This window comes from Rhinoderma darwinii, chromosome 7 (genome assembly GCF_050947455.1).
Source record: "Rhinoderma darwinii isolate aRhiDar2 chromosome 7, aRhiDar2.hap1, whole genome shotgun sequence".
Lineage (NCBI taxonomy): Eukaryota > Metazoa > Chordata > Amphibia > Anura > Rhinodermatidae > Rhinoderma > Rhinoderma darwinii.
The window spans coordinates 46,441,596-46,461,729 of NC_134693.1; the positions used below are offsets into that span (position 1 = coordinate 46,441,596).

General features: G+C 41.6%; 1 protein-coding gene across 5 annotated transcripts in view; it reads right to left on the reverse strand.

Annotated features, from left to right (window-relative positions):
- Positions 1-4,106: 4,106 nt before the first annotated feature.
- LOC142657851 (carboxyl-terminal PDZ ligand of neuronal nitric oxide synthase protein-like) overlaps positions 4,107-20,134 on the reverse strand; it is a 68,638-nt gene continuing 52,610 nt past the window's right edge. For 3 of the 5 annotated variants that reach the window (XM_075833316.1, XM_075833315.1, XM_075833314.1), the window contains exons 10-12: positions 19,900-20,040; positions 6,358-6,658; positions 4,107-5,410 (exon numbers count right to left, since the gene is read on the reverse strand). In XM_075833316.1, the coding sequence (XP_075689431.1) occupies positions 4,900-5,410; positions 6,358-6,658; positions 19,900-20,040 (953 nt within the window). In that variant the 3' untranslated portion in view covers positions 4,107-4,899. Of the gene's footprint in view, positions 5,411-6,357; positions 6,659-12,317; positions 20,041-20,134 lie in introns of those variants that run through there. The other 2 variants (XM_075833317.1, XM_075833318.1) reach the window with 1 other exon arrangement.

Below are 20,134 nucleotides of genomic sequence, written 5' to 3' on the forward strand. Positions count from 1 at the left end.
ACTAAGTCCAGATTTGTTTTTCAGAAGCAAATTACTGGTAATGTTTAATAATGTATTCTTTGTATATTTGCCATCAGAACGTCAATGATATCGTGAGTAAAGAATCAGTGAGGGGGACTATTCTAAATTAAATAGCAATGAAATTAAATGCTTAATACCCAACTCCACCCCCAAATTAACATAGTAGTAAATTAAATAATAATAATTCCATTCAGCTGTTTATTAGTTACATCTGTTTCTGGTAGAGCTTTGTGACAACCAATAAAGCTGCCCAAAAGCTCCTATAGGAAATGTCACTCCGCTTTTACAGATTGCTGGACAGCAAATCTGCCTGACTAAGGCTGGGTTCCCCTCGACCTATTTTCAGGCGTAAATGAGGCGTATTATGCCTCGTTTTACGCCTGAAAATAGGGCTACAATACGTCGGCAAACATCTGCCCATTCATTTGAATGGGTTTGCCGACGTACTGTGCAGACGACCTGTCATTTACGCGTCGTCGTTTGACAGCTGTCAAACGACGACGCGTAAATTGACTGCCTCGGCAAAGAAGTGCAGGGCACTTCTTTGCAACGTAATTTGAGCCGTTCTTCATTGAACTCAATGAAGAGCAGCTCAAGAATTACAAGCGTCTCAGACGCCTCGCATAATACGAGGAGGAGCTTTTACGGCTGAAACGAGGCAGCTGTTTTCTCCTGAAAACAGTCTGTCATTTCAGCCGTAAAAGCCTCTCACCGTGTGCACATACCCTAATGGAAAGCTGGGTGACAGCCATACTTTGTATCGGTTTCTGAAAGCCAGGTGACCCAACCAACAAGTGGCTGGATAGTTAACAAGTTGACAAGTACAGCTCAAAGGAGCTTCATTTAAAGGTGCGTGAAAATACCACTCTGGGGGTGAAACTGGCATGGAAAAGTTACAAAAAGGGCCAAAAGTTGCAATTTGCATTAAAAAACGTAGGGTCTTTGACACTGCCCATGCCATGGTTGGGGAAGAGGAGGCGTAGCTTACAAAAAGGGGCAGATCAACAAATTATTTTAGAAATTAAGTGAATCAAGTGAATAGGATCAGAGTTGCAGTACTGCAGCTCGGCCACTATACTTTGACTGGAGCCTTCTGCTGTACATAAACACATTGAAAAATATGGTACTTGGTCTAATTACCATATAAGATAGATGGCTACATAGACAGAAAAAGTTGCTCCAGGGCTCGTTCTAACATGTGCAACATTTTTAAATAGTGTTAGAATGAGTGGTCGGAGCTTCACAGTTAATCTCCATGCAACAGATTTACCAGGTTTTACCTCTACTCTTCATTAAAAAAAAGTGCCCGAAAACAATGCCAGATGTAGCATATGCCATACTTCTCTAAATGTAGGAGACAAGTTGAGGAACATAAACATGCTGCACCACAGGCCAGTCTTAATAGATGTCCCTTCCCCCATAGTTTACACCAGGCATGCACAGCATTGCAAAGATCCAGCTACAGAAGTGTCCACACTTACCTTTGATTGAATTTAATTAAGGACTCCAATTTCTTATGAAACAAATTCCATACAATATTATGACATTCTAGCAAAACCCTTGACAGACACAACCACTGAGTGGCCACACACAGACCTGTCGTGACAGAGTATCACAAAATAATTTTTTTGTCCCCAAAGCTGGTCATCTCACGCCACACATCTCAGGATATATTGAGATATGAGGAAAGGTAAGTAAGGATAAATCTGTAAGTGGTTAACGATGGTTTTACAATGCTGACAGATTCTAGTGGCAACCAGTAGAATTCAGAATGCAGCTCTTGCCTATAATACAGCATATAACTTCTGATCAGTACAAGAGGAGTAAAAACAATGTATTTATTTGCATCAAGGTGTAAATTGTATATATGTATAACTGTTCTTAATTCATTAACCGTTATTCAGTTCGAGAGATTATCACACAAAATCTAAGGCAATGCAGTATAAAAGGCACATTGGTATATACAGGCACGTAAACTTAATGTAGGGTTTATACTACAAAATTATTTTTGGGCATGGGTTTCCATGGCTGAGCACCTGCATGCCAGCCTTACATCACCAAGCACAATGCCAAGCGCCAGTTGGAGTGGTATAGAGCACGCCGCCAGCAGTGGAAACATGTTCTTTGGAGTGACGAATCACGCTACTCTATTTGGCAATCTGATGGACAAATCTGGGTTTGGTAAATGCTAGGAGAACTTTACCTGCCTGAATGCATTTTGCCAGCTGTAAAGTTTGGTGGAGGGATAATAATGGGGTTGTTTTTCAGGGGTTGGCCTAGGCCCCTCAGCTTCAGTGGAGGGAAATCTTAATGCTTCAGCATACCAAGACATATTGGACAATTGTATGCTTCCAACTTCGTGGGAACGGTTTTGGGCAGGCCCTTTTCTGTTCCAGCATAACTGTGCCACAGTGCACAAAGCAAGATCCATAAATACATGGTCGTGCGAGTTTGGTGTAGAATAACTTAAAAGGTCCGCACAGAGCTCTGACCTCAACCCCATCGAACACCTTTGAGATGAACTAGAACAGAGACTGCAAGCCAGGCCCTCTTGTCCAACATCAGTGTCTGACCTCACAAATGATCTTCTAGATGAATAGTAAAAAATTACCACAGACACATTCCAAGTCTTGTAGAAAGTCATCCCAGGCTAGTGGAAGAGGCTTTACCTGCAATGGGGGAGGGGAAGGGGGGCAACTCCATTTTAATGCTTATGGATTCAGAATGGAAAGGTGTGCGTGCGTGCTAACATTAAAACCACTGACGGAAGTGAATAACATTCATTATTTTGTTACAACGTCGCCTGCCAAAGGGCCAGATATATTAGGCAGCAAGTGAACAGCCAGTTCTTCAAGTTGAGGTATCAGGAAGCAGGAAAAACAGCCAAGTGTAAGGACCTGAGCAACTTTGACAAGAGTCAGATTCTAACGACTGGGTCATTGATGCGCATAGGGAACAAAGGCTAGCCCGTCTGGTCTGATCCCACAGAAGCGCTACTGTAACACAAATTGCTGAAAAAGTTACCGATGTCCATGATAGAAAGGTGTCAGAACAGACACGGTGTCTCTGCTTACTGCGTATGGGGTTGCGTAGTTACAGACCCGCCAGATTGCCCATGCTGACCCCTATCTGCAAGTGTCTACTATGGGCATGTGAGCCTCAGTACTGGACTATGGAGCAATGGGAGAAGGTGGCCTGGTTTGATAAATCACGTTTTTCTTTTACATCATGTGGATGGCCAGGGGTGTGCATGTCGTTTATCTACAGAAGAAGAGACAGCGCAGGAAGTGTGATACTCGGAGCAATATTCTGGAGGGAAACCTTGAGTCCTGCCATTCATGTGGATGTTACCTTGACATGTACCACCTACCTAAACATTGTTTCAGACAAAGTACACCCCTTCTTTACAATGGTATTCCCTAATGGCAGTGGCCTCTTTCAGCAGGATTGTGTGCCCTGATGAACAGTTTTTGCAGTGTAGGAATGGATTGAAGTACATGACGAAGGTGTGGACATCTTCCGATGTCTTGTGGAGTCCTTGCCTCAACTGGTTTGACTGGTTTTGGTAACACCTACAAAATATTAGGCAGGTGGTTTTAAAGTTATGGCTGATTCACTAGTTGAATGCGTGATGCTTTTCTGCTTATCTAGATCATGAAAATCAGCAGGAACCCATGACTAACCCAGTGTGAAGCCATCACTTCAGATACACACCTGACAGTAATATACATTCCTCTGTGGCAGGCACGAAGGTCAAGTCTACTTGTTTTCTGGATGCCGCTTTAGGTTAGAGAATTGTAATTTTTTTTTTTTATGTTTTCATACGATCATCAGTTTTTAGAAGAATAATGTGATGTCAAAAGTTCTCCCAAACACCCTCTGCAAGTCTTGTAAAAGACAATGGGGGATATGACAACTACTGCAAAGAAAAAGCAACCAATTAGGATCACAGGCTATGTAAACCTTTGAAGTAATTTTTTCTTCATTTTCATAAAACTGTATTGACACGCAGGATCCACCTGTTATCAACCACATCTAACCCCATGAACTTAGAGGTGATCGATAACAGGTGGATCCTGCATGCCAGACCAGCGTTCACTGAAGCTGGCAGTCCTGCTGACATGAAAGATAGACGGCAAGATACAGCTTCTACGTATTCAGGATACATAGAAGCTGTAGCTCCAAAAATAAAAACTCATTTTAATTTAAAAAAAAAATAAATTTAAAAGTGGTTTACAATCAAATAATACATTCTTGTAAAAACAAACAAATAACACTCCAAAAGGTTTACATTGCCTTTAAGCTTTCATTCTCTAAAAGGGCCTCTTAAGAAAAATAAAGCTGAAATCTGATTGGTTGATATGGGCAACTGCTCTACTTTTAATAAATCTTCCCCATTACGTGGCTTCTACTATATAGTCCAAATGTGAGGCAAATCTAATGGTGCAAAGAACTAAAAGTTATAAAAAAAAAAAAACCACTACAGAAGATAGGCTAGGCTGGTTTAAGAACATGAAATGTTTGACAACTTGCACACAGACTGACCCTCAGAGGTGAACCTACCCTATTCTATTATATACAATAAATCATGAACTCATCATGGAAACTCAGTGTGAACAAAGGCATACATGGAATTAATCCCCCCCCCCCATTGGTTTAGCACATTGACGTGTAATAATATAACAGTCATTGGACAGCCTAAATACTAGTAATGTGCAGAAATTGCATCTCACTGTCGTTTTGTAGCAAAATCACAGTATATTTGATCATATGAAAATATTACCTATGCACCGCTATGGGCAGGGCCGAGTAAATCCCACATACAAGCGGTTTCCAGTGATGAGACTATTAAAAAAAAAGTTTTACAATAAAAATATTCTACTCAAAGGACAGTAAGTCTGGATGAGGACCCTCATTATCTAAAGTTGATTTTCTTGGCCAAGGACTCCATTCAGAATGATGGTCTTGGCCTTCTATAAGGTCTTCCTGACTGATGCAGGTTGTGACAGAGTTGTGAGAGGATTCCCGGAGATTTGTGTCAGAAGACTCCTTGTGAATAATGTCAGGGACAGACAGTGCTATTTCAGGAAAGACTTCATTTTGCTTCTCTGTAGGATCCGAAATATCACCCTCAGCTTTTCCATTGGACAATGTATCTGGCAGGCATTTGGGTGTTTGAGAATCAAGGATTTCAGTGACATTTTCAGAAGTTATATCAATTGCCAAATCCAAGCTAACTGCAGGAGAAATAGCTCGCTTTTCTGGACTGCTCAATATAGGGTTGGAAGAGATCATCATGTCTTGAGTGGTCTTCAAAGCTCGGGAAACTCTCTTTTTTATTACTGGTGGAGGAGGTTCAAGTCGGGGGAAATTCTCAATAAACTTGGATCTATGAAAGTGAACAGAATACCATTCATTACAGAATCTCAGCAAAAGACATAAAAGGGAATGAAAATAAATCTGCTGCTAAAACACGCCCATAACAAATTACAATGTGTATACAACAATTACCGTTCAACGTGAAATAGCTTCCAGGCATATGTGTGAGGAACTGCTTTGTAAGAATGGAGAATAGTTTTAATCTATTTTTATCTGGTCTTGTTCTATATTTCAAACCTCATGCACATAAGTGTATTCAGGATCCATGTTACATGGATTCTCTATACCTGATCCCCCTTCCTTCCAGCCTCAGTCTCCCACACTGTGTGAAGCAGCTTCATGCTGATAGGACAGTGTCAGAGGCTGTGAGGAAGCTCCACCTCAGGGGAATCGCGAGTGTGGACACCCACTTGTCTAGTATAGCCTCATTTGCATATTTAGAAAAAAAAAGCTCATAACTTTTAAAATAAAAAACTTTTTGGCACACAATTTCCACCAGTATTATCAGTGTGACAGCGCCTATTAGATTAGCTCGGAGATAGGGCATTACTAACCTAGTGACAGATCCTCTTTAACATTCTGGCTACCTGTATCCACCACTAGGGGGAGCTTGCTGCATATTCTTGATTAATTGAACTCAATAATAAAACAGTATGCAGAAAGCGCCCTCTAGTGGCAAATGAATGCAGATAAAAAGAAACAATACAATTCTATGTCTATGAAGTAGGTTCCGAACTCTGTATCAGAAAAATAGAGCCCAGATTACTATAAAGATATATTAAAAAAAAAAAAACGAACCAGCAAAGAGTTTGAATTTAAAAGTGATATGGTGTCAAAAGGTGGACACTCACGTTAAAGTCTAAATCAGGACTTGATCTTTAAAATTAGGACGGATTGGAGTGGAGTTTAATTTTAATTATATCTATACAATCAATGCAATAAAGGACTAGGACTCACATTTCTTCATCCCCAAGACTGAGCGTCCGCTCTTTATTGGCCAGTACAGAGGCTACGTTCTTGTTGACTTCTGTGATACCAATATCCCCTCGGTCAGTTTCTTTTCTTCGTAGCAAATCATTCACTTTGGCTCCGACTGCCTTTCCCAGGTTCTTTAAGTGCTGGGTACTGCCTGCCAAAATGCCAATCCCTGGCAGATCCGAGTTAACTTGAGTGGGTTTTGCCAACTGACTTAGTGAAGAGCTTGGCTGTAGGTTTGGCATGTGTGTTGCATTTGAGTTCTGAAACATGCTTTGGTCAACTGTGAAATAAACAGAATGTTAATGGCTACTACATAGAAGTGAACAGAAAAGCGAATACTTTAGCATCTCATGGTCTGATGGTAAATGTCTTCTGCTGTGTACAAAGTGACATTAGATACTAGCACAAGGTGCATACAGTCCTACATATCTAACCTTTCTAAAATCGGCAGGTTCACCTGACATCAATCTAACGTGTACGGCACTTTAACAAGACACAATCGGTTCCGTAGCAAAACATAGAATGGGGCCCCACTCCACCATGCACACCTTCAGCAGAAAGCGAGTTCAGATCAGAAAAGCTTATGCCTATTATGTTCTCCACTCTGCTCCATGTGTCTTTTCCCCCCCTTTCCCCCTTTCCTTGATCGCTCAGTAGTTTGAATTACATTTTCCATATTGCTCTTCATCATCCATAGTCCTCACTAAAGGCCCTTTTACACTGGCCGATAAGCGGGCGGGGCAGCGAGCGCCAATCAACGAGACATCGTTGATCGGCGCTCATTTGCTCCGGTCACACAAAGCTGTGGATTGGGACGAGCGGTCGATGCTCCAATCGCATACATTATCGCGTCGGCAGCACGCCTCCCTGTTTACCCTGATGCCCCTAACCCAATGTGGATAGAGCCTTGACTCCTATGGAGGAGGTAGGAAAATAAATCAGCCAAACACATCTAGAGCCATTTCTCTCCTGGCGACTCCTCCAGTGGTCAAACGACCAAGGGGTTTGGAAGTCCCCATACAGGGACAACGAGCAGCTTAAAACAACCACATGACAGCAAGGCCACAGCACACCTACAGTCAATCACAACAGCAATACTACAAAAAGAAGTGTATGGACATCTGAATAGATGAATGACAAGAAAATCACAGAAAGCACGTGCTCTCCGAGTTACAGAGGGGGTTAGCCTTTCAGCTTTCTCAAACACATATTTTCACAACTGACCACCAAAGGGCAACATGAAAGTCTTACCTTACTCAGAATACTCGGAGAGCAAATTAGGAGGAAATACAAAAACATTTGAAACCAAAAATATATTTAGAAAGTGATGTTTACAGAGGTAGTGCACACGCAGCGGGTTTATTACTATAGAACTGGGCAGATTTGTCATTTAGAAGTATGGGAAAGCTGGTCAGCAACTCTTGCGGGAGCTTAAGAGACAGTTTTTCGGCACAATATAACTAAGAAATGGGTGAACAGAAGGACAACTCAAGGACCTCGTGCATTTACTGGTCAATTATGTATTTTTATCATAGAGGAAAATGTTCTGTAAGTTTAAAGGTCATTAGAAAAGCGCACCATTTTATAGGACAGTCAAAGTAAAAGAAAAAGTAAGAAATACACTCCCTTTGGTTAAAAATGGTCATATATAAGATCCCATTATTTTTTGATGGAATCAATAAACCATCTTACATCTATAGGGACTGCCCAAAAGTTTGCCGATGACTCCGGTCACAGAAAACCAAAAAAATCAGTCAGGTTGGATTTAATCCCGCAACTAGAGAGATTTACCGTTCAGGGGTCTCTGAAAGCTGGGTGACCACCATTACCCCTCCCACTGGAGTGTGAGAGGTGAGAGGTTCATTAGTCAAATCCCCAAACACACTCCAGTAGGAGGGGTAATGGTGGTCACCCAGCTTTCCCAGACGCAGATATAACCAGGAAAGGGCTGGATGGACGGGCTGAGGGTGCACAGGGTTTTTGGTGACCCCCTCTGTCATGTGATCAGACCTAGGTTACCGATTCATCAGACGGGGTTCATGTGACTATAAATCTGTCCATAACAAGAGACCGTGCACTCAGGACAAGCCCTGCCCTCATGCCGTTGTGTGGTTCTGTCTGCAGTGATGGCGATGGGTGGCTGACACCTGCCTCCCCCGTCGGGTCATCTCAGGACAGAAGGGGTGTCCGGATTGGAGACACAGCGCCGCACCTGTCCTCAGGTTGTGTCTGGTATTGCGGTTCACCTCCATTGAAGTGAATAGGACAGAGCTGTAATACCACACACGACCTGAGGACAGGTGCGGCGCCATGTTTTCCTGGCGACCCCTTTAAGACTTTTCCCGTGTGTGTGTGGCAGAGAGTAGTGTGCACGGGCGCCGCTGATACTTCATAGCCGCTTATCAGCTGTTTTGAAGAATCAGCGGCGAGCAACCCCCCCCCCCACAAACACACAAATCCCCCAAACACGCAAATTCAAGTGTAATCAAGCGTTTTTTTATGTGTTTTTTTTGCACGTAAAATGTGCAAAAAAAATCATGTCAAATACACGGCGTGTGAACCGGTCAACTGAAAAGTCATTCACTTCACTTTCATCATTCTAAGGCTGGGCTCATACGACCTATTTTCAGGCGTAAACGAGGCGTCTTACGCCTCGATTTACGCCTGAAAAGACGGCTCCAATACGTCGGCAAACATCTGCTCATTCGTTTGAATGGGTTTGCCGATGTACTATGCCGACGACCTGTAATTTTATGCGTCGCTGTCAAAAGACGGCGCGTAAAATAACAGCCTCGGCAAAGAAGTGCAGGACACTTCTTGGGACAGAATTTGAGCCGTTTTTCATTGAATTCAATGAAGAACAGCTCCAAATTACGGCCGTAATTGACGCCTCGCAAAACGCGAGTACGAGCAATTACGTCTGAAATGCAGGAGCTGTTTTCTCCTGAAAACAGCTCCGTCATTTCAGACGTAAATGCAGTTATCGTGTGCACATACCCTAAGGGTATGTTCACACAATGTTTTCAGCTGAAAAATCGGAAGCAGAACGCCTACAAGCATCTGCCCATTGGTTTCAATGGGAAATACGGCGTTCTGTTCCGACAGGGCGTTTTTTACGTGGTAGTTTTCCAAAAACGGCATGTAAAAAGACGCCCGACCAAAATGAAGTGCACATCTCTTCTTGGGACGTTTTTGGAGCCGTTTTTCATTGACTTTATAGAAAAACAGCTCCAAAAACGTCCGTTAAAAAACGCGAGTTTGATTAAAAAATGGCTGAAAATCATGAGCGGTTTTCCTTTTGTTTAGTAAGCGTGTGAACATACACTTAGCCTTTTGGTGTGTCCTATAACTTCTTCCAGCTGCAGAATCACACCCAATATGCCGGACACTGCTTAGCAATTTGAAGACACCTTTACCTGGCTTGTGAGAGGGGGAGTGAGGTTCCCTCCCACATTTACAGCAGCTGTGAGTCAGGTTTCTTTGCCTTATTCACCTTGCTGTAATTCTGGGAAGTGCTCCCCCTGGTGGCCAACATTGGAAAACATGTCAAATAATAATTAAATTTTTAATACATTCCACCATACAGAAAAAAAAAAAAAAATACAGCAAAAAACTTAAAAAATGTAATAGAAATAAGTAACGACACTTAAAAAAAAAAGGTTCAATTTGCGACACATTCCCTTTAAAGGAAAATGCTGGATCTCCATACTCTAGAATTACAAAGAAGGATCAAAGCACAGATAATATACAGAGGAGTCGGGGGGAAAACTGTTTTTTGTTGTTGTTTTGTATCCATTAAATATTCATTGGGCAGAGTTTATGATCAGGAATTTACAATGCAGCAGCAACATCCAGACGACCTATAGTTCTATTTAGATCACTATAGGGTTGTGAATGTTGTGAAACAGGTTTAACAGTACAAAACCGGTTCACCGAGTGTGGCTATTTACTGTAGGTTTAAAATGCGAAACGCATGAGATTCAAATACACTCCACGATGTCATAATACTACGTCACTTAGAAACATGAGCCCTATCACCCGTCACCATGTTTATTCGCTGATGCCCAGCAACAGGTGGGCATTAATATTTACTTTTTCTCAATTGCGTAATTTATTTTCGGGACACGGCCAGTACTGGTATTTACCAATCAAGTAAAATCCACCACCCAGGCAAACGGTAACAAAAATGATCTGTATAAAGTCTGGGTCTCTATCATTTTCTTTGCATTACTTTTCATCAACTTTCTGCTGGAACAAACGGAGAGACTGCGGGAGAAGACTACAGCAGGATGGGTAAAGCCTTGTTCACACAGTTTTTTTGGCACTGATTTTGACACGGGCCAAAGTAAAAAAAAAAGTGCCATGCACGATCTTGGAGTGGTTTCAGCCACAAAACCTCCATTGAAATGTATGGGAGTAAAAACAAAAAAAAACAAAAACAAAAAGCCTGAAAAAAAAATAAAAAAAATGCATAAAGCAAGAAAAGCATATAGAAAAAAAAAAATGTAATAAAAAAAATAAATCTTAAAAGTAGCTTATATTTTTAAATCTGCATAAAAAATACAGGAGTTTTGAGACAAATTTTTACTGTCTGACACAAACCACCGTGTGAACTAGACCTAGGAGGCACAGCATTTCTTGAATATTACCAGACCTCTCAAAAGTCTTTACCAAGAGAAATCTTGCATTCATTCAACATATCCATAAGAGAGAGGGAGCAATGGAGATCCTACATTTATTAGGTCATGTATGGTAAACCAACATATAGAATACGGAGCAATCATTTTCTGAAGTCTTGACCTTTAGAAGAATATCCATTGGATATTTTCCAGTTATGTATATTGTGTCAATATGTGCCAGTGACCAACTAACAGATCAATAATAGCCAGGGAAAGAATTGTTCGCATTATTACCCATCCATGCCTTATTGACATGTCAGTAATGCCCATAGAGAAGGATTCAGCTTTGTCGTCTTTCTTCAGAAATGTAAAAAACATTTGGGGAAAGAGACACAGCAAAATTAAAGGGGTTTTCCAGCCAGTAAAAATTGACAGCCTATCCTCAGGATTGATAGCTGATGGGTCGGAGTTGGACTCCCGCCGATCAGCTGTTTTGAAGGGGGTGCAGCACTTGTACGAGCGCCGCTTCCCCTCCCTTTTCTTCTTGCTCACTGTGAATCTTCGACACGCATTTAGCAGCGATTCAGAGGTTGCAGCCTTTTCTCCCATTCGAGTAAGAGAAAAGGCTGCAATACCTGTGAATTGCCGCTATATGTGTGTCAACGATTCATAGTGAGCAAGAAAAAAATGAAGGGCAAGCTACGCTCGTACGAGTACTGCACCCCCTTCAAAATAGCTGATCGGCGGGAGTCCGACCCATCAGCTATTGATGGCCAATCCTGAGGATAGGCCATCAAGTTTTACTGGTTGGAAAACCCCTTTAATGCTCCAGCTCACTGTACTGTGAAGAGAAAGGACAGACGGGAAAAATAAAAATGGTGGCGAGCGCAAAAGAAAGCCCGGAACGGAAAATGTGTGTGCATAAAATAGTAAAAATGTTGAACATTATAATAAAACTTCACTTCAGTAAGTTTAAATGCAGTCCACTGGTGTGCTCCGCTGGCACGGTTTATTCTATGCAATGCGATTGTCGTGATCTAGGAGGTTGCTCGTCATGTGGGGTCTATGAAGCATGGGAAGCAATAAACTGCGGCAAATCAAATTACCAAGTTAAAATTATTTTAAAAAGGGAGAGGGCATTTTGTAGACGGAGCTGAAAAAATAATAGTATCGGAGTCATGCTAAAATAACAATTATTTAAAAAGCAAAGAAATTCTCAACATAGCTAAATAAATAAGGACATGTGCTAAAAGTCAGAAATGGTTACAGCAAGAGCAAAGAATACAGAAGGCAGAGAAAAATGATAGAAATATAAGGTTTATTATAATGAAACAAAGAAGAGGTAAGTGCACTTAATACAGACAAGGAAATGTAGCATTTCTATATAGAATTACCAGCACAAGGATTTACACGTATATCAGGTTTTTCACACCAGAGGGCAGCAAAGAGTCAAGTACTAAGATCTGGGACTGGGAGGCATCACTGGTTTATCATTACTAGTACTATCTGTACAGCATTATACATCACTTGTCATAAAAGAGGGGGGGGGGGGGGAACACAGGGCTACAGTTTCCTAAAGTGAAATTGGCTGTTAAAGTAAAATTAGAAATAAATAAATGTAATACAAATTTATTAAAAAAATAAAAAATCTTGGCTACTGAACAAAATCAGCAAAAGTAGATCTATCATGGATTTGAGATTCCAAATATAAAACTTAAGAGGCTTAGTCACTAGTTTAGTAATGCTCTATCTCCTAGCTAATCTAATAGGCGCCGTCACTTTGATAATGCTAGTGAAAATTGTGTCCCTAAACGTTTCTTATTTTAAAAGTTATGAACTTTTTTTCTAAATATGCAGTGGGTGTCAATACCAGCGATTCTCCTGAGGTGGCGCTACCTCACAGCCTCTGATCTGTCCTATCAGCATGAAGCTGCTTCACACAGTGTGAGAGACTGAGACTGGAGGGAAGGGGGATCACTTCAAATAGCCATATCTCCGGCTGTGGACCACTTAGAACAGTGGTTCTGGTGACACGTGAGAGATGAGATTCTAGCTGTGAAACAACCGGAGATATCACCAGTTGAAAACAGTTGAGAATGGTAGCATATAATCACACTGTGTTGCTGGGCAGGGAAGGGGGGGGGGGGGGGAGCTGTAGGACGATTGCACAGCGTCATACAGAAAACATTACACCACCTAGAGTGAAAAGAAAGAGTGACCTCTCATTTGGCAAGTATAGCAAAATTAGAATATTTAGAAAAATGGTCATAAACTTTGCAAATTATAAATTTTTTGGGAAAAACAAAAACAAAACACTAGTTCGCATCATAGTGCCTATTAGATTAGTTAGGAGATAGGGAATTAATAAACAAGTGACAGGTAATACACATGCACTCAACAGTTAGCTCCCCCTCCCACTACAGGTATACACTGTGCACTACAAGTCAGACACGGAATCAAGCGTATTAGGTCACTTTTCTGTCCCATCCCCTCTTCATATCAGAGGTTGCTACAAAGCATTCCGCATCCAATACAAGAACCACCATAGTCAATAGCTTTTAAGAGAGGCGACTATTGAGCAGTATAGAAATAAATAGAAAAGCTTCATTTACAAAAAAAAAAGGACTAAATAATGTAGTAAATAATAAAGGAGGTGGAATGCAAAAGATCATCTAAAAATATGCTAAGAGAGATACTAAAAGAGACTGGAGTAATTTGTTAAGACTGGCATGTCATAAGAAAACATGGAGTATACTGAACCACATTTGGGCGAAAGATTCCTAATAAATGTGTCGCATATTCCGGCCGGGATCGTGCACCACAATTGTAGCGCAACGACCTCGGCCATGCGCCATCCATCAAACATAAAATTTAAAAAAAAAACTCATTCTGGGCCCCCTCATCACTTCAGCACCGCTCACACAATGTCCTTACACCGAGCAGTCTCAGGGCCCTATATGTGTTGCAGCACTTTAATGTAATCAGCGCGTCTGGTCCCGGCGTAAATTATAATACATTTGTCGGGTTTCAGTGGTAACAAGTCACAATTTGCACTGGAAATTGCAACTTTTCTACGCCAGAAAACTGGCGTAGAAATGTTGATAAATTAACCCCAATGTGTCCTAAGAAAACAACTTCTCATCTCAAGCACTGGTTTCACATTGGATAGAAAATCTACAGACCAAGTGGCATTCCATAAGCAAATGTTTGCCCTTCTATATCACTAGCTGGTAGATAAAAACAATGGGAACCAGGTGGGATCCGCTGTGAAAAAGAAACACCCACCCTCTCTCTTTTTTTAATGTATATTTTATCATGATCTATTGTTTTAGACAAATTATATTTTTTTCCCCAAAAACATGTTGGACTCGTGGAAGTATTGCGCCTGGATGGTGTCGCTTTTTCACAGTGGATCCCACCTGGTTCCGATTGTTTTTATCTATCTGCATTTACTCCCCGGCGAGGTTGGCACCTGACGCTCTAGGGATTACGGCACCATCCTTCCTAACCGACTGGCTCCACAATAGTGTTGTGCCTATCCATGCACAACTCCTAAATGTGAGCCTCCGTTTACTATACCTAACAGAGAAAGCCATTGCTAATCTGACGTACTCACCCTATGTAGCGCCTATTTGTTCTCGCTGGTCTCAACCAGCCTTTATACACGTCGTATCACTAGCTGGACATACACATGAGATATTTCCTAGCAGATGATTTTGACTGGATCCACCAATAACCTAGTGCAGTGGTTCTCAATAAGCAGACCACAGTCCAAGTGCGGATCAGAGACGTCAGAAGCCTGTACCCCGCACACTTGCCAACAAAGATGCATTGGAGGAGGGCACAGTGTCTCTACAAATGCATCTATGACGGCAGGAGTGGAGCTAGTGCAGGGGCCCGGACCACAAGGTCCTGACAATGGCCAGCAGCGGTAAGTATAGATTTTCCATTTTTTGTTGTCTGGTCTGGTGTCTGAATAAATTTTAGAGGTGTGGTATCTGAATGCGTTTAGGGGTTTGCTCCGATTTTTCCACTCACAAATAACAACAAATCCTTATGTAAATAGTTCTACAAAGTTTGTAAAACGTTAACAAGACAACGTGTTTACAGTTGGTGTTCAGCACGCACCTTCACTTGGCTGGTAAGCAGACATTTACTGAACTAGATGAGCACCCATGATCCAGTGTGTGTCTGGGGTAAACCATGGTCGGAGGGGTTAGATTTCAACCACTCAGATCCTTTATTTTCCCAAGATATAAAACACCACCAGGAGACTTATTCTCCTAGTGAAACAACATGCATCCGAGCTGAACAGGCATGTATCTTGGGAAATTGGCGGAGCAGCTCTTAAACAATCCTCTAACGTGTGCGGCCAGCCTAAGCCAATTGGCAAGTTGCGCTGGTGCGGAGTGTTAGCACTGCCACCTTATAGGGAGTGATATAAGAGGTTGGTACTTCGCAAAACATCCAGACATTTTATTTTTCTGGAAATTGAAGCTAGAAACCCTGAAAAAAAACTTTGCTGTACTAGTAAAATCATGAAATGGCCAGTGCTACTTTAAGAGATCTAATGTACAGACCGCAAATTTGACGACCTAATGTACCTTCATTTTGATACATATTCTTCACAGGGTTCCTTGCACGGCACAGTTGACCGACCACCGTTCCCCATGTGATGTAGGAGTTGTGAGCGCCACCTGTGCAATTTACTGGATTAAACGCAGAAGTACTGAAGAAACGTCTTAAAGGGGTTGTCCTAAAACAGCTCTCAGATAATGAGCTGATCTCCAGGAGTACAGATGCTGGAACATTGCCAGGGAAAGCTTCTGGCACGTACATTATTCTATATTCTCCCCCATCCCTATCAATTGCTGGGGGACTATACTGAGATTTTTTGTAATAGGTTGCCCTATTCCCGTTGACAGATAAATAAAAGAATTTTAGTGGCCCATGACCGTCACTAGAGGGACTGGTCCGTCTTAGGTCCCCATAGATATTAATAGGTCCTGCATATGAGCCTCCTCTTTATGTCTAAAGGAACTGAAGACGATCAGTGTGAGCGGAATGGGGCATCAGAGCTTTGTATAAGTATAAGAGAGCTCAGTACAAATATAAAAAGTAGTTTATATAGCTGGAGGAACACTAAGTGCCACTCTGGTAGTGAAGAGGAGACACTTTATTACAACAAATTGATACTAAAATAATCTATCAACAATCTAAGCTCTGATCCTGCATTATCATCCTAAAAAGTAAACACGCTGGCAACTAGCGCCTCCCACTGATGATGTAAAGAAGTGCAGCAGAAAACAAAAAACACTATTTGTACAAAACAAGATTTTGTTCGTAAAGGGACGAAGTATCAGTTACCACAGTAATCAAGCTAATGTTCTGGTTCAGTTAAAAGGCTGAACACAACAAATGTTACAAATAAAAACATTTGAGAAAAAGGATTACATTTAGCATCTTCAGCAGATTCAATCTTTAGGCTGGGTTCAAGCATCACAGTCAAAATGCGTTTGTTTCTTGCAGTGGAATGGGGAAAAAGCACTTCATTTTGCCTCAATACACTGCAAAAAAATGCATTTTAACCACAAAGTCTGAACCCAGCCAAACTGTTGAAAAACATACTAAAAGGTCTATGAAACCGGCCCCAGTGTGTGTCTTATTAGTCTATCTGTGTGTGCATTTAAGGAATGCATTTTTACATGATTAAAGTGGCAGTAAAAGAGAAAGTGGTGGAAGGGTCCGATTACACGTGGGCATGTAATAGGACCCGATCGGCACTCCTGTTCTCCTTTCACACAGAGCAATGATAGAATATGTATAGCGTTACTCCACTCGCTCTTCCCTATACATTTTGCCATTTGTCGGCAGCGCACATGCTGCCGACAATGATGATTTTTAATTCTGCATAAAAGAGCAGAATTAAATGTTTGCTCGTTCATCGGCTTATCGTTGCTCTGCTTACACCGGGCAATGATTGGGAACGATCGTGCATACGAACGATACTTTGCCCTATCATTGGCCCATGTAATAGGGCTTTAGTAATACCAAGCCTCTTCTTTTCCTTCTGCTTAATCACTATGACTTTGTTCTTCAGATGAAAGCTGGACTGGCATTGTGAGAAAAACAGCAGTCACACCATGTATCCCCATCCCTGCCTTTACTATTAATCAGACTTTAATATGAAAAAAAAAGGACTTTAAAGAGATTCTGCACCTAAAATTTATTTTTACTAGACATGATTTTTGTGTAATAATGGGGCTAATCTCCAATGAACCGCCATCACCTATTTGCTTGTTATTGAACAAGGTATAAGGCTGGGTTTCTAAATGGTGTTTTTATATTGTTTACAGTGTTTTTAGGGTGTATTCACACTGTGCGGTCTTGCCACGTTTTCCGCTGACCGCCCTCGAAAATGTGGCAAATAACACGGCAAAACCGCATTGTAGGTATACACCCTTATTGCAGTTTTGAGGTGTTTTAATAGCTTTGAAATCATTTTTAAAAAAAACAAATGCGTTTTACCATAATTTTAGGATGCGGTTTTCCGCTGTGTGGCCATTACAGGTAAAGCACATGGTTTTAACGCATGCATTTTTTAAAGCAATTCAGAAGCACTTCAAATTGCAACAAAAACGCTGTAGAAGCATAATAAAAACTCCCTGTGAAAACCCAGCCTAAAAACATACAACATTGTGTCCTAGTATTAGGCAGAGATCATCATTACCCATATCAGTTGGATTCGGAAGTCAATTTTGAAACCAAATGATAAAAGGAGCAAAGGTTTAAGGGTTAATGGGGTTTTACACTGGGCGATTATCGGGCAGACGAGCGTTCATCGAACCCTCGTTGCCGATAAGTACCCCGTGTAAACAGGGCAGCGATCAGCAGATGAACGAGCAAATGCTTCATCATCTGCTGGTTGTATAGTTTTAAAAAACTAAAATATTCTCGATGTTGGCAGCACATCTTGGTGTAAACTGGGAGACTCGCTGCCGACATGATAATAATGTATGGGGACAGGCGATCAGAGTATCGACCGCTCGTTCCCATCCATAGCTCCATGTGACCGGAGCAAACGAGCGCCGTTCAACGATGTCTCGTTCATCAGCGCTCGCTGCACCGGCCGCTTATCGGCCAGTGTAAAAGGGCCTTTAGTTAAAACCGCATTGGATTTTACAGCGAATTAATACATTTTTCGATGTGGTTGCATTTTTACCACAATCTCATAGAAAAACACATTAAATCACTGTAAAAATGTCGAGTTTTCAGGTGCTTTTTTTTTGCAGTTTTAACCACACTTCAACTGCAAGATCTGAATACGCCTCTAGGATACTGAGAACATGAAGTAATATGGAGGACAGCTGCTGAACATGAAAAGTGCTACTTCAGGACAGTTTGGATCTTTGCACATATCAGCAATATCTAACCAAACCCGAAAGATACAATCAATAGGAAGATTGACAGACAAATTCTGCATACCGCTTTCAACCTACCATGGTGACGTGGAGTCGGCCATGTGATTCTTTCTGGGCAGAGAGAGCCCTGAAAATCATTATAAGTCAGCTCTATTGTGCCCACCTGAACGGGAGCCGCAGCACCCGCTATCTTGCTTCAATAAGGATTTCTAATAGATCCCATAATTTAAAAAGAGGTCGGACGCCATGACAGACCTCATTTATGTAGAGATACCACCAGCTACTGACATATCATTGTACCAGCAGAAATAAAACCATGGAAAGGAAACCGAGTAGTGACAGCGCAGGAGGGGAATAGTCCAAGATCAGACAGCAGTACAATGAGCAAAAATTTAGTTGAAGGCCTTATTCCCACAGTGCAATTTTGGTGCAGTTTTTTTATCCAGGTTTTGAAGCCACAACCAGCAGCAGATCGTAATGGGAAGGGAAGTATATAGGAAAGACTCTACTTCTCTGTTTTTTAGTAAAATCACTCCTAGTTGTGGCATCAAAAACGTCACTAACTACTACAGGAGGGTCTCCAAGGCTCAGGCAGTAAGCATGGGTGGATGTAGAACTTTTGTACATTCATAAAAGAACCCTTCCCAGACAAAATAATCTATATACCTAAGATGAGAGTTTTATCATTGCTTTAAGCACTTTGTGACTAGACAATGCCTTTTGACTTTAATGCATTGTATGTTGTTATAGTGTTCGGAAAAAACCTCCAATAAAACTAAAGTGAAATCTGACCTCCATTCATTAGAATGGGTACATTGCAGGTTACAAATAACAGAGTGCTTAGAGCAAGTCTAAGTAAGGGAATCCGGATAGTCCTCATGATGCTTCTGCGAGACCAAGGAGGCTCATTGAGAGGTGGTGACAGCCACGTAGTATCTAGTATTACAGAAAGTCTGTATGTACCCACTAAGCTCTTTATTAGGGTATGTTAAATGGGTCTATCCTTGTGGTAGATATCCTTTAAGTATAATAACCCAATACACCATAGCCTAAAGTAGAAACTATGATATCAGTGAGAGGTACAAATAAATCTGTCTTTTTTAGGAGACACACAGTACCTAAATATAGCAAACAGTGCGAATATCACAAAGTACGAATACAGCAGACTCCCCTGATGTCACAAACACAAGGCTGAACCAACTCAATCTACGTTGTTGCTTCTTTCCTCTGTGTTCACACAGCAATCTCATCCTCCAGACTGTCCCCCAGCATGTCTCTGTGCAAAACGTGTGCCAGTCTCCCACCCTCATCCTGCCAGGACTCCCTCTCTTCACTCTCATCAGTGTTGGATTCATATTCAGATGAGATTCCAGATTCTCTGAACCTATAGAGCTCAAGGCTGCCGAGAAGTTCACCTGCTCCTTCCCCCTCGCCTGGAACAAAGCGATAACATTGCACCTTCACTAAGCAGTCTGTCCTACCTAACGGGCTGCCCAGCTGGAAGGATCGATCGGGTTCTGTTAACGGTGGTAGATCTTCTGGCTTCGGTGTTGAAGGATCGCAAAGCACTGGAAGGACACTGGAACGGAATGTGATTTCAAGGAGACTGTCCTGAGATCCCACTGCAAAGAAAAACAAATTATATTTCAGTATGGAACGCATGATAGCATGACCATCGAACTCTGAAGACCCTTCGGTAACCCACACAGAAATAAA